Genomic DNA, 16114 nt, shown 5'->3' with positions numbered 1-16114 from the left:
TCTTCCCCTTTTCTCTTCCTCTCATCTCCCTGCATACCTCAAGCTGCTAGACAGAGTAGGTGACTAGTGTACCGTACCGTACCGTAAGATGACTACCCATCTCTTTCTCTTTCTCTCATGTCTTTCTGTCTCTTTCTCTTTCTCTTTCTCAGGAAGGGCCATGACATGACATGCACATACACACACACACATGCACATACACGCACACACAGACACACCTACACACACACATACACACACACATTCCTCCTTGCTGTGTTATCTTGCTTTTGCACCCCCGCCTCTCGTGTCTATGATGAGCATAAAGCAGATAAAGTGTCTGTCCTGCTGAGAAAGCCTCCCATCAGTTTGACTTGACTTAACCTGCCCCAATTCAATTACACACACCACAGGGAGGGAGGGAGGGAGGGAGGGAGGGAGGGAGGGAGGGAGGGACAGCTGCATACCACACTGAAGGGTTGATTTGTTAGGAAATGTAAACAATACAATCAGTGCAGTACTGTGGTTCTGCCTAGAGAGAGAGAACAGGGTAGAGGATAGATGGAAGGAGGAAGGATGAGGAAAAAGAGGGATGCTGAAAGGTGAGACGAGATGAGATGAGGTGTGTGTGCGTCTGTCGGTCTGTCGGTCTGTCTCAGACAACATAGCTCAGTATCCACTTTTGTGTTTTTCTGTTGTGAAGTGTTCAGTGCTGAGAATCTTGCTCACTAAAGAATATGCACCTCAAGGAAGAGCCTCTAAAGATTTGGAATACATAAATGAAGTTCCACTGCAGTTGTTCTTTTAGTTCTTTTACTCTACTGTACTTTTTGGTTTTGTTTATTTATGATCTATTTGAACTCAGAAGTACTTGACATTTGTGTGATCTTTTAGTTTGCATTTTAAATATCCCGCATGACTAGTGGATCTATAAGCAGATTTCTTACAACTGTTGAGGCCAATGTAACAGCCTATAAAACAGGTAGTGTTCAAAGCATTACGTGTCACAGCAAAGCATAGGGCTCATCACCACGACGACATCTGCTGAGAGTAAATTCTAACACGGGCTTGTGAAGTGAGAGGTCCTGTCATATGTAGCATTGAGGACTGGAGATGAAAACATCTGTCTGTGAGAGTCTAATAATGTACCTAATGTAGCCTTATAATGCCTCATATATATGGGGGGGGGGGGCACTGCCTCCTTATGCACCTGGCCTTTGCCAACAGAGATGATGGGCGTGTTTACTTCCATACAGAGCGGGGAAGTGAGATCCGATCACAAGCGGTCACTTGAGACGCATTTTGACACCCATTCTAATGTTAGGTGTGAACCGATCACAAGTGGACAGCTCTAAGTGCGTCAGATCACCCAAGACGCATGTTAATACCAGGCGTGATACCATCTATGTGACATCTAAGAGGCTATCACAGATAAGTGACACTTGGGTGCCATTCCACCTTAATCGCCATTAGGTGCCATTATTCTATTTGAGAGCTCTAATCTCCAGCTGTAATCTAATTAAAGGTTAATTAAAGAATACTGATAATGACCAATCTCTCTGGCTCTCTTTCTCTCTTTTTTTTTTTTTTCTTCTTCTCTCTGTCAAGGTCTCAAATACACACGCACACACATACACACACACACACACACACACACACACACACACACACACACACACACACACACACACACACACACACACACACAAACCTGAAATATCGGTTAAATCCAGTTCAGTGGTTGAAGGCATCCTGTTAGTGTTATGCCGAGCATGTAATGGTGTACTCGCTCTGGCCACGAAACCTCTCAATCTGCCCGGACCGCCAGCTCCATTTAAAGCCTGTGTTTCCCCGAGTCATCTTTAACCCACAGGTGACACTGCACTTTACTCTGAGCTGAGGTCCTGCTGTAGGAAGCGCTTTTAATTAACACACCTCTGCCCCACAGCGACCCTCAATTAGACGGGTCATTAAAGTGCCCTGGACAAGCAACTCTCTCAAGTTTCTAGTCATTAGGAGTCAGCTTCTCTTCTTTCTTCTTCTCTCTTCCTCTGCTCTCGTCTCTCTTTTTCATCCCTCGGTACCTCTCTGCTCTTCTTTTTTTTCCCTCTCTTTCTCCTCTCATCTCACATCTCTTTCCCCCGTCCTTCCATCTCCTTGCTCCGTCTCTCTCTCTCTCTCTCTCTCTCTCTCTCTCTCTCTCTCTCTCTCTCACCAGATAAATTATTGCACACTGCAGTGTGGCAGATCAGGGAGAGAGGGATGACCCCGGGGGGCAGTGATGAAAGAGTGAGATGATGGAGGGAGGGAGGGAGGGAGAGGGCAGAGGAGCGATGGGGCGTTGGGGGTTGAGAGTGGACACCTGCTTGTGGACATCCTTGGGTTTAATGGGAGGCTGGTTAGTCCTCTCAGTGCTCTTAGAGGTCACCTCCAGGGAGTGGGATCTATGACAGCTTTAACCTTGGTTATGAAGAACACATGCTGAGACGAACACTCACGCACACACACACACACACACACACACACACACACACACACACACACACACACACACACACACACACACACACACACACACACGCACGGAGGGAGACTTTAAGACTTAAAATGAGCTATAGCAAGAATGATCTCAAATGGCCAGCAGCAGTGTAGAGGAGAGCTTCAATGGCTGTGGATACACACACACACACACACACACACACACAGTCACACACAGTCACACATATATTCACACACACACACACACAGTCACACACACACACACTGATTGACTTTTGCACTCTAATGTCAGCGAGCTTGTTGTTGGTCGTCATTCCCCACCATCCACAGAGAAGAGTGCTTGGCACTGGTATGCGGGTGTGCGGGTGAGACAGCTTCATGGGCCTGGCACTGGTATGTGGGTGAGACAGCTTCATGGGCCTGTGGTGAGCGGGTGAGACAGCTTCATGGGCCTGTGGTGTGCGGGTGAGACAGCTTCATGGGCCTGTGGTGTGCGGGTGAGACAGCTTCATGGGCCTGGCACTGGTATGTGGGTGAGACAGCTTCATGGGCCTATGGTGTGCGGGTGAGACAGCTTCATGGGCCTGTGGTGAGCGGGTGAGACAGCTTCATGGGCCTGTGGTATGCGGGTGAGACAGCTTCATGGGCCTGTGGTGAGCGGGTGAGACAGCTTCATGGGCCTGTGGTGTGCGGGTGAGACAGCTTCATGGGCCTGTGGTGAGCGGGTGAGACAGCTTCATGGGCCTGTGGTATGCGGGTGTGGTGAGACAGCTTCATGGGCCTGAGGTGAACTCTCTCCAGTGCCCAGTGGTTGTAGGGGTGTGGAGTGTCTCAGAGTGCTCTCACTGCTGTCTCCTACCAGCCTGCCATGACAAAGTAGGGTCTTTGTATGTGTGTGTGTGTGAGGGAGGGAGGGAGGGAGGGAGAGACAAAATAATTTAGACAAAGAGAGAGGACATGTGCAATGTGTGAGAGAGAGACAGACAAACAGACAGAATGATTGAGACAGAGAGAGAGAGAGTGTGTGTGTGTGTGTGTGTGTGTGTGTGTGTGTGTGTCTCTCTCTCTCTCTCTCTCTCTCTCTCTCTCTCTCTCTCTCTCTCTGGTGGCTTTGTCAGGAAGCCGGCGTACAGCTGCCGATCTCGCGGGAAGGGATTTGCCGGTTCGGCTGGGGATGGACGCACATTTGAGCTGTCTCATGCCGCTAAGGCCGAGAGAAAGCTGGAGAGATAGAGGAAATGGAATAAAAGAGGAGGTGTGTGTGTGTGTGTGTGTGTGTGTGTGTGTGTGAGAAACTGAGAACACACACAGGTCACATGCCATCTGTACGTCTGATCTCATCCATCCATCCATCACAAGAACTGTTCAGGATGGCCACGACAAACCACACACACACACACACACACACACACACACACACACACACACACACACACACACACACACACACACTGCTTTTTGTGCTTCACTGCTGGTTATTTGTGTGTAATCAGAAATGAGGAGTCTGATTTAACTGATGTAATCAGCTGTGTTATGAAACACAAATTGTTTTGGCACAGCAGAAAAAGAGCGAGAGACAGACAGACAGAGAGAGGATGAGAGAGAGGAGGTGGATTATGCTCCAGCACGTTCCAGTCTGGAAAAGAGCTTCAGTCGCTTTCATGCATTTACTCTTTCTGCTCTTGATTATTCTGTTTCACTCCTTTCTCTATACTGGCTTATCCTATCCTATCCTATCACCATGCCCTACTCCTCCAGAGCTGATCAATGTGTGTGTGTGTGTGTGTGTGTGTGAGAGAGTGTGTTGCTCAAGCAATCAGAGGACTAGCAGAAGCACTGACATTCATTGACACGGGCAGTGAACTCCAGTGTGGTGAATGATGACATGGGGGGACAACACACACACACAGACGTTATAAATAGATGCTCATCTATCGCCCGAAAGCAAGTGGGTTAAAAATGACAGATTGTGCTTCTACCCTTCTGTCTATAGCCTCTGTCCTCATCTCCTGTGCGTATCCTAGCCCATCACTATGACTACATGTCAGTATTAAAGAGAGAACAACATGTACTTAAACAAAGACAAAAATTCAGACCTTTTGTAGTTTTTAATCATTTGTCATTTAGATTTCAAAGACGAAGAAATGAGCTGCACCAAATGCATTTCAGTGTGAAATGAATAAATCCAATCTGTAGTAGTTTTATATTCTGTTCTTTTCCCCCCAGACTAGACTACATACTGCACCCAGATTCTGGCCTATTTTGATTTAAAGAGAGCTTTTTGAACACTGTGATGGTAGCCATTATTTAGTCAGGCAGTTTTTACACACCATTGACTAACTGACATGCTCCAATCTGTGTTCATCATGTGGAATGGCTTGGGGTTCTAAGGTGACTGGTATAGGCACCATGGAAATGACAAAAAGTTGTCCTCCTGTTTCTCTAGTTGGACTTGTTGACTTTCCTAAAAACCTTCATCGAGAAGACACTACATCATTTACACATTCTTGTGCTCGTTGTAAATGGGTAGACCATGAGAACTGTAAGCAGGATATGATGTCAGCAGCAGGAAATGACAGGTTATTAGAAGCAGCCCAAGGCGACCACGCACCGTAGGCGTCATTTACGCTGGGGGTCATGTCCACACCACTCTTTGCAATCGCCTGTTTGGTCCCCAACACTTTTGACAACTGCAAATAAAACCTCACTTCAGTGAAGCGAAACCTCTCAAGGTGCCTAAACACCAGTTGACAGATGAAAATTGAATTGATACACGAAAATGAAAGTTGTGTGTGTAAAGTCATTCACGCTTACAATGTGTTACAATGTAGCTATTCTTTGATGACCCCCCCCCCCCCCCTGTCAGAAGCGGTCACCTTTGTTCCAGTGCATTGTCGCACTGTGTTGGAATTAGTTTGCACAGCACTGGTTGTTTAGGCGTGTAAATGTGTGTGAGTGTGTGTGTGTGAGTCTGTCAGTCTTTATTAAGACATAGAAAGCAGCAAGCTGTGTAGTAGATTACGAGTTGACCGCTAATTAGTCCCGATTTAGCCCTTGTGTAATCACCTCCCTTAGGGGCCTGTTTTCCCATGCTGCACACATACAGATAGGCCAACATAAACAAACACACACACACACACACACACACCGCTGTGTCCACTCTTCAGTCTGGGAGAGGCTTGGCATAGAAGATGTCACGGCGTGAGAGTGTTTTAGCTTTAGAGTGGCTGTAAACATGGTGTGAATGGAGTTGGCTCTTCCCAGCATGGTGTTTTATCTCACACTCTCCTTTAAATGTAATTACTTGGAATTGGTTTCTTTTCTGTCATGCCATTGTGCATTGAGCAGTGTCAGTGAAGCACATTTACATGTGTTATTTAAACGGCATGAGCAGTGGTTGATCGCAAGGGCAGAATATGTGTCTGTGTAAGGCGGTAGTAAGATAAGGAACAAACACTTACCTGTGAGATTGAGTGTGTTGAGCAGAGGTATGGGTCCCTAAAAACATAAACTGAGACACTTTCTCTGTGTTTTCTCTGCAGCGGTATCGGCCGTAACTGGCCCTGGGCGTCAGGCGGCAGCAGCATCTTGGCGGAGTACGGCACGCTGCACCTGGAGTTCATGCACCTCAGCAAACTGTCTGGAAACCCCGCCTTCGCCGAGAAGGTGAGCAGAGGGCCTCACACTCACACTCACACTCACTCACACTCACCCACCTTAAAGAACAGTGGAAGGTAAATGACCAGTGGCGTCTCTGGCACGGAAAGCCTGCTGGGGCACAATAAACTCTGTATGGGCAGAATCCCACTGGTCAATAACTTTTCTTTCAAAGTCCACCATTCCATGAATGGATTTTCAATTGATGGCATAGCAAGTGCATTTAACCTCTGTTGCCCCACGGTATTGCGTGTAAATGTCTTAATCCTTTTCAACGCTGAAACGCGTTCCAGACTGAATAATGTTGAAATCCTCTGGCTGGTGTGGTCCCAAACGTTTACTCTTTAGTCGACTTGATTCATTTTATTGCCTTGCTATTAGGCGTGGCTAGCATAGCTGTGATGACTAATGTGACTAGTGTGTCGTTCTGTTCTGTTTTATTGGCTGTGGGGCCAACATCATCGTGCCCCACAGCTTATTACTGAAAGCGCGATGAACATGCGCGCAGTGTTTTCAACTGCTAACTTGGTTAAACATATGCTGAAGGGCCGGCCCCATGCTCACCATAGGAAGACTGCTAGAAGTACTGACCTTTACCAGAGGCCTTTACTCAACAGTTACAGGAAGATATTTGGAATGTATCGGGCAGTGCTACCGTTGTCATGTGTAATAAACACGCAACAAAGTTGGTTACAAAGAGGAAAAAATTACTCCGGTTTCACTGGAAATTGAATTATTGATCATGTCGGGCATTGCTCCACAGTGACATCTGGTGGTGGGGCTAAGCCCCACTGGCCCTTAATGTAGAGATGCCCCTGGAAATGACTGTTAAAAAGGATGAGCAGGATTGCTAACAGCTAACACAGTCATGCCACAGTCTGTGCCTGTAGCGCATCCCGTAAAGCATGGGACCAGAAATGCCAGAAACAACACTGATGAAAAATGTGTACTGTCGACCGTGCGGCAGTTAACACTGGATGAAAGTATATACCTAATTAATATATGTATGTGTCGGAGGAAGCCAGATGTGGTTCTGTGGTGTTTTCTTGTGAGTGGTTCTGACCGTCATCTCATTGCCCTCTACAGGTCATGAACATCCGGAAGGTTCTCAACCGGCTGGATAAGCCCTCGGGTCTGTACCCCAACTACCTGAACCCTAACAGTGGCCAGTGGGGCCAACGTAAGTCTCAAATGTGCACACACACGCATGTGCACACACACTCATGTGCACACACTCTCAAATGTGCACACACACGCATGTGCACACACACTCATGTGCACACACACACTCATGTGCACACACACACGCATGTGCACACACACTCATGTGCACACACACACCCATGCGCACACACACAGACACTCTACAGTATCTTGCTTTTCATGTCTAGTAAAGGTAGCGGTGTAGGTGTGACAAGGCAGGGACCATCCCCCTTGCAGCCATATTGTCACCTCTTCCTCTGTTGGAAAACTCCGGTCCTGCTGCTGCTGCCGCCCCTATCCTGCTCATCAGAGTTAAGCGGAGAACCTTTAGATGTATTCCTCCTCCCTCAGTCTCTCGCGCTCTCTCTCTCTCTCTCTCTCTCTCGCGCTCTCTCTCTCTCGCGCGCTCTCTCTCTCTCTCTCTCTCTCTCTCTCTCTCTCTCTCTCTCTCTCTCTCTCTCTCTCTCTCTCTCTCTCTCTCTCTCTCTCTCTCTGTGTGTGTGTGTGTGTGTGTGTGTGTGTGTGTGTGTGTGTGTGTGTCTGGCTCTAATCATATTTCTATTTACATGTCTTTCGCCCCTTATCCACCTTTGCAATGCTGTGTTTGTGTGTTCTATGCTGACCCTATCCCCCCTCCCCGAGGCTAGACTTGACACCATTTTTGCCTTGTCTTTTTTTTTTTTTTTTTTTTTTTTTTTTTTTTTTCATCTGTATTTTTTTCTGCTCCCTCGCCCCTTCCATATCTCTCCCTCCATCATCTTTCACTCTGTTATCACTCACTCTACCACCTCTTCTTTCATTTCTCTGTCTCTCTCCATCTCTCCTCTCAGTCATCTCTCGCTCAGTTCTCTGTCATCTCTGTCTAACGGATATCTCTCTCCATCGTCTCTCACTCCATCACCCCTCCGTCGCTCACATCTCTTCCCCAGCGTATCACTCTCTCTCTGCTTTCTCTCATCCGTCTCTGTAATCTTATATTCCATCATTTCTGTCATTTTCCCACTTGAATTCTCGGCTGCCTCAGTCTCTGGCTGTAGCGCCTCTTGCTAACTCTGCAGGAAGCGGCGTGTGTGTGTGTGTGTGTGTGTGTGTTATGCCTGTGCCCTCTCTTAGATGACGCCACCTTTATTTAAAGTCATCAGAAGTGTGTGTGTGTGGAGATGAATGAGTGTTAACTATTTATATTGGCAGCCATCATATCTGGCCAAGATGCTGCTATTTGTGTTAATAATTGGAAGTGTGCCTCCCCTTTAGCATGACTGTGAACCGCTGGCCCATCTGCTCCGTGTCTGCAATGGAATATGCATGTCCTATGTTTCCATTCGTCTTCATCTGGACTTAAAGAAGCGACAGGGAAGAGTGATGACCCATTTTTCTTAAAGGGGACGGCAGGGCTGACATCAGAGCACGACCTTTTGACCAATCAGAGAGCGAGATCACCCAAGACCCAAGAGCAAAGGGCTAGACGTGAGCGCCCCACCAAGAGACCACATCAAACAGTGGCTTACTTACTCAAGCGATATGCAACAGCCGAAAAGCGCTTGCGTCAGAGCACTCTACATAGGGCCACAGTGGCTATTTATTTTTTTTAAACCAGGGGAACTAATCAAGGATGATGCAACATGACAGGCACGCCTGCAGGGGGCCGATGATGGCATAGACCGGACGCCTCATCGAAATAGACATCTGTCTCACACACACAGACACACACACACACACACAGACACACACACATAAACACACAGACACACACACTCTCACTCACTCATATATATATATATATATATATATATATATATATATATATATATAGGAGACGCATGTCAGGCCCTGCTGCCATTTCACTTGATGACTTCAGAGAGAAACGCTGTAGGCCATCTGCCTGATCATATGGATGCAGTCAGGCTTCTCTCTCTCTCTCTCTCTCTCTCTCTCTCTCTCTCTCTCTCTCTCTCTCTCTCTCTCTCTCTCTCTCTGTGTGTGTGCTGGTCATGTTGCTCATTAAAGGGCCTGTGTTATAAATAGCCTTCTTGTCCTTCAGATGGGGTTCTGATCCACATGTGTCCCTGTGTGGGGCTCAGGATCTGGCCTGGGCGCATTAATACTGGAGGCAGAGGGGCCAGACACAGACACAGACACAGACACAGACACAGACACAGACACAGACACAGACACAGACACAGACACAGACACAGACACAGACACAGACACAGACACAGACACAGACACAGACACAGACACAGACACAGACACAGACACAGACACAGACACAGACACAGACACAGACACAGACACAGACACAGACACAGACACAGACACAGCATTGTTGCCCCCAGACAGCCTCTTTGCCACAAGTGCTCCACTAAGAGCTTGCTCTCTGTCTCTATATATCTGACTCTCTCTCACTCACGCTCACTCCACCGCAGACATCCACTAACAGGGCACCATGGGGATGTGTGGGTTAGACGGCGGGTGGGGATGTGGTCGCCTGCCCTTCCTGCTGATGAGGCCATCCGGCCCCAGCAGCAGGCCAGCCTTTACGCCACACGGCACTGCTGTGACTTAATGGGACAGTCTGTGAATGTGTCGAAAAAGGCTGTTGATATTCAAGCTGAACAGGCAGTGAAATCACACACAGGATGGACAGCCGGGGGACCATGAGGAGCCAATCGCTGAATTTGACTATTGTTTGTCCAATTGTTTTGGATTAGAATGGCAAACTGGTTTATTTCTTAACCTCAATTCAATTCCGCTTGGCTTAGGTAGTGCCTCTAGCGGCCATTGCCGAGCAGGTCGGTGTGATTGTGGCTGACGGCTAATCTCTATCTATCAGACCAAAAGAGCGCCGGCCGCTAATGAGAAATACATATGGATGAGGGAGCGCCAGCGTTGGTGTGACAAACACAACAGTGAACACACACTCATCCCTCACACTGAACTCACTGGACACCAGCAGAGAGAGAAGGAGAGGGAGAGAGAGATAGATAGATATAGAGAGAGAGAGAGAGAGAGAGAGAGAGAGAGAGAGAGAGAGAGAGAGAGAGAGAGAGAGAGAGAGAGAGAGAGAGAGAGAGAGAGAGAGAGAGAGAGAGAGAGAGAGAGAGAGAGAGAGAGAGAGAGAGAATTTTTTTTTGAATTTTAAAACAAACTTTATTGTACAACAACTGAGAGCACCGTACATCAGTACATCAAGTACATCAGTTATTCAAACATCGAGCAAAAGAAAGTTCATCATTTGTTACAGAGCACAGGGCACCATCCGTACACCATCTGTCTGTGAAAGACTCAATTGCCCTTGTTAGCTTGTAAAAATGAAAATCAATAGTAATTCTGGACTTTATTAAGTTCTTGAAAACAGCTATAACATCATCTCCCATGTTCTGCTGGACTTTATTTTTTCGGCTCATATAAATAGCAAGCTTGGCCTGACCAACAATAAAATTAATAAGCTCACATTTTGTTCTGTGTTTCTGATTGTAGAAAAACCAAGTATAAACCCTTGTTTGGTAAACACAATTCCAAAAGAAAATAACAAATGACTTAGCAAGCAAAACAATGAACTAAGCCTATTACACTCCATAAAGCAATGATAAATCGTCTCTCTCTCTGTACAGAATGGACAAGTATCACATATTGTTGGGTTCATCACAGACACTATGGCATTCACAGCAATGGCACCATGCAAGATCCTCCATTGAAGATCACCAGTTCTCTTTGTCAATGGAGACTTGTAAAAAACTCTCCACACAGGCTTGGTTTTGTCATCAATACCTAACTTGTCTCTCCACACAGTATCCGTTCTACCTTTCAGAGTAGCCCTATTGGCCACTTTCACAAGATTCTTGTATACAACCTTCCCAGTGACTGAATCTAAATGCATCCGATCACAGTCCCCAAGCACTAGCAGAGGGCTAGTGTGACCACATTCTGAAAGTGATGGTGAAAGTTTCATATTCGGAAGACCATCACTAGTATTACATAGAATGTTACCTTTAGTATAGTCTTCCAGGAGACTTTTCTCCAGGTAACTTAACACCGCACTTAGTTTATCCAAAAACCGTTTCACATATCTCTGAGACCTTATTCCTAAGAAAGAGGCTGTCGCCTGGACATTCTGTAAATTACAACCTGCTGTATTAACAACATGGCGTAATTGCAAGACTCCTTTCTCACAGAGCAGAGTTTTTAGACCAGCAAAGTTACATGACACATCAAATCGTGACCCCATAACAACAGGTTCTTCAAGTAACCAGTGCACAGAAGATAGTCCTCCTGCCCACTCATGATTGAAAAGCCCCCAAGCCCTAAAAAGGCTCTTGTAGAAAGGAGACAGTCCATCAAGCGCAAGTTGCTTTGTGTCCATTTGAAAAAGAGCAATGTCCAGGCCCAGGTTACTGACTTCACGCAGAATGCCAAGAGCCAGTGGTCTCCAGGCCAGAGTACTTGAAGCAGAGAGCAGTCGCTGGATGAACTGCAACCGAAAAGTGTCCCTCCTGCAAGCAAGATTAATAAGTCCTTGTCCTCCATCCTCCTTTGATAGGAAAAGGATGACTTGAGGGACCCAGTGTAGTTTATCCCAAAAGAAATGTACCACTTCCCTCTGAATACTCTCAATAAGTCCAACAGGGGGTTCCATACATGCAAATTTGTGCCATAAGGCTGATGCCACAAGGTTGTTAATTATAAGTGTGCGCCCCCTATATGATAGTTGAGGGAGCAGCCACTTCCATTTCCCCAAACGAAACTTAACCTTTTCCAAAACCCCTTCCCAGTTTCTTTTGAACAAAAACATCATCACCCAAATAAACACCAAGATATTTAAACCCTTCCTTTTTCCAAACCATCCCACCTGACAAACCGGTGCACCTTTTTTCCCACTCTCCAACCCAAATAGCTTCGCTCTTCCCCCAGTTCACTTCAGCAGAAGAAAGAAAATTAAAATCCTTAACAATAGTTTGTAACACATTCAAATCATCACTGCCATTAACAAAAATGGTTACATCATCAGCATAAGCAGACAAAAAGAAACGTTCGTTACAGAAAGGCAAAGAAACACCCCTCAATTCAGACCGTAGCCTATGTAACAGGGGCTCAATTGCAATGGAGTAAAGCATGCCAGACAATGGACACCCCTGCCTGACCCCTCTTTTGACCTTAAAAGGGGCGCTCAGGCCTCCATTTATTTTCACCAAACTTTCACTGTTACAGTAAATAGCCCTGACCATAGCTGTGAAAACAGGGCTAAACCCAAAAGCGTCAAAAGTGGCCCACAAATAATCATGTTCAACATGGTCAAAAGCTTTTTGTTGATCTAGAGAGATCAGCCCCACATTAATACCTGCATTTCTTGACGCAGTCATTAGGTCTCTGACTACCGCTATGTTATCAAAAATTGATCGGTCTGGTATACAATAAGATTGATCTGAATGCACTACTTGACCAATTACTTGTTTTAACCTCATAGCCAGAGCCTTGGACAGAATCTTCATGTCAGAGCATAGCAGGGAGACAGGGCGCCAGTTGCCTATTTCCTGCAAGTTACCCTTCTTGGGCAGAAGTGTAACCACCGCCCGGCGACAGCTAAGGGGAAAGCACCCTTCCCCCAAGCACTCACAGAGCACTGCAAGGAGGTCCTTCCCAACACATGACCAAAAAGCTTTATAGAAGTCAAATGGGAGACCATCAATCCCTGGGGCTCTGGCATTCTGCATACTCATGGCAGCCTGTTCAAGCTCATGAAGTGTTAGCACCTTATCTGTTACAGCATGACACTCATCAGGCACTTTAGGCAAATCATTGAAAAAAGGACTGGGCAACAGATCATTAGACACCAATTCAGTGTCGTACAACTTAGAATAAAAAGATCTTGCATAATTGCGAATCTGTGCAGGGTCAGACAACTCCTGGCCTGTTTCAGACCTCAGGATGTGCATTAACCGGCTCTGACCATTCTGCCTCTCTAAATTAAAGAAATACTTGGATGGAGCATCCATCAGCGTAACGTTCTGAAAACGGGAGCGTACTAAAGCCCCTTGTGCTCTGACTCCCAACAGTTCTTTTAGCCTGCCCTTCCTTTCATCCAGGAGTTTAAGGTGGTCCCCGTCCCCTGCAGGTGTTACCAGCCTTTGAAGACGCAAGATATCATTTTCCACGACCTTGAGCGAGGAGATAATTGACTTAGTGACATTAGAGGTGTAATGCTGACAAAATATTCTTATTTGGACCTTGCCATAATCCCACCAATCCCGTAAAGAGGAAAAGGAGTCAATTTGCTTCCTAAAAGTATCCCAAAAGAAAATAAAGGTGTCCTTAAAGTGCTGATCTTCTAAGAGTGATGTGTTAAAACACCAGTAAGCACTTCTAGGCTTAAAAGCCTTAACACTCACATTACAAACAACCGCACAGTGATCAGAAAACCCAGTTGGCAGAATATGGCATGCTCTTAAAGTGTTGCGATGATTCTCCAGGGTATAAATTCTGTCTAGTCTTGCAAAGGAAATATAATTCCCTCTGCTGTGAGACCAAGTATACTGCCTGACACCTTGATGCAAGGTTCTCCATGTGTCACACAAATGATGAGCATTGATCAGTTTAATTACTGCCTTCTGGGAGGGCGCATGAGGCTCTAGGTGATTTCTATCTAGCTTGTCATCCACAGTACAGTTAAAGTCACCACCTACGAAAATAAAGCTTTCTGCCTCCAAATCATTTAACACCTCATTAATTTTGCTAAAAAAAGTAACTCTGTCAGCTCCATTTGTTGGAGCATAAACATTTAAAAAAACCATGGTGTGGCTTTCAAAAACTGCTTTAATCATCAAAAGCCTCCCCTCCACAATATCCTGAACATGGCAGGAGAGCGGGAGAGAATCTTTAGAAAACAAAATCGCCACCCCTCCACTCACGGAGGACTTGTGACTAAAGAATATCTGCCCATTCCATTCCCTTCTCCAATCAACTTCATTTGTTTTATCACTGTGCGTTTCCTGAATTAGCATGACATTTATCTTTTTTAAATTAATAAAATCTATCAAAGTCAGCCTTTTCATTTTGTCTCTGGCACCGTTTAAGTTTAGAGTGCCAATTGTAAGGGCATTCGCGATCATCATGGATGTGTGGAGTTTGTAAACGTTGACTGCTCCTTAACTTTTTTCCTGAGTTTAGTCAGGAATTTTCGGAGGCGCGCAGCCTCCTTCCCAGAGAACACATTGTCTCTCAGAAAACATACAACATCATTAATAAACTGTTGCCGATCAGGAAAATAAAGCTCTGTTTCAACATTACGAAGCCCTTTGGTCTCATATAAAAACCGGCTTATATCCTCTGCTTTGTACTTCAACGGTAAATCTCCTCCAGGTGCACAAACGTCACCAATCGAAGAGTCAGACAGATTAGAGCAAACAGACTCTTCGTCACTATCGTGTTCATCCCCTTTTTTTGCCCTTGGTACACAGCTTGCACTGTCCTCAGCCTTTCTCTTGAACGGGGTCTTAAATCCACCGCTCATTGCAACGTCTTGGGCAGGCTCTGGCGAAAGCAAGCCCGACACTTCGGCATTAACATTAACTGTAGGTGTTTCTAATACAGGTCTACCGTCTTTCTCGCTCAAAGCCGTCAACTCTTTCGTGATCAAATTAACTGCGCTATCATTTGAACCAGCTGGAGTGGAGCCACCAGCTGCGGCTACAAGCCCCTCTGTAATGAGGTCAATCAGGTGTTCCTCTGATTTGCTAGAGATGTTATGTGTGCTAGCTTCATGCGCAAATGCTTCGGCGGGCGAGGGGGGAGTTGCGGGGGGACCTTCTGAGCTCGTTTCAGCCACTTTCGGTGCACTTTCAGCACTGTTATTCTTTTTCCGTGGGCAGTCGCGGACGACGTGACCCACACAACCACAGTGAAAACACCTCAGCAATGCATCAGTCGTAGCATAAACTGTGTACTCAAATCCATCCACATTTAGCTTAATTGTCAGGTTGAGCTCTTCCTCCCCATTGTCAAGCACCATATACACCTGTCTCCGAAAGGAGACAACATGCTTTAGAAGCGTTGATTTGCAACCCAGAGAAATCTTCCTTATGGATGAAACCAGACGACCATAACCCGATAGCTTATCCTCAATCAAATTATCATTAATAAAAGGTGGAACGTTAGAAATAATAACTTTCTTGGAAGGGGAGCTAAGTGGAAGGACGGTTGTGTGTGCGTCATTCAGCACAATACCTGTTGCAATTACTTGTCTAGCTTTGTCAACCGTACTGATAAAGACCACAATTGCATTATTCATACGGGAGGCCGATTTAACATTTTCATGGCCAACCACATCACCAATGGCAAGACTACACTCCTCGACACTTGCGGAACACTGAATTTTAACCCCATGTTGTCTCGTTAGACGCTGAAATTCCATTATGCCCGTAGCAGTCACGCTGCCAGCCAAGGCTGGTGGCTAACTCCGCGGGAGGGCAAACTAAAAAAATAAAGCAAACTAAAAACTATCTACAGCGTCTGTAGAGATTGATAACAACGGAAAATAACAAAGAAACAGTTTGCCGAAAAACATGTACAAAAAACGTACCAAAAAATAAGTTAGAATAGTTAGAAACCACTCACTTTCAGGAGCCGCTCAAACACTCAACCGCACGCGTAGAGAGAGAGAGAGAGAGAGAGAGAGAGAGAGAGAGAGGGGTGGTGAATGGGAACGAGGGAGCGAGGTTTGAAGAAAGAGAGGGATACAGGGGAGAGATAGAAGGAGGGAGTAAAAGAGAGATGTATTCCT

General features: G+C 46.0%; 1 protein-coding gene across 1 annotated transcript in view; it reads left to right on the top strand.

Annotated features, from left to right (window-relative positions):
* Positions 1-16114, top strand: part of LOC105901285 (mannosyl-oligosaccharide 1,2-alpha-mannosidase IA-like) — a 119668-nt gene that overhangs the window by 92618 nt on the left and 10936 nt on the right. Inside the window, exons 6-7 of the mRNA XM_031581468.1 lie at positions 6021-6144; positions 7222-7315. Of these exons, the coding sequence (XP_031437328.1) occupies positions 6021-6144; positions 7222-7315 (218 nt within the window). The remainder of the gene's footprint in view (positions 1-6020; positions 6145-7221; positions 7316-16114) is intronic.

This window comes from Clupea harengus, chromosome 15 (assembly GCF_900700415.2).
Source record: "Clupea harengus chromosome 15, Ch_v2.0.2, whole genome shotgun sequence".
NCBI lineage: Eukaryota > Metazoa > Chordata > Actinopteri > Clupeiformes > Clupeidae > Clupea > Clupea harengus.
The sequence above is the reverse complement of the archived record's forward strand: the minus strand, read 5'-3'. Positions and strand labels throughout refer to the sequence as shown.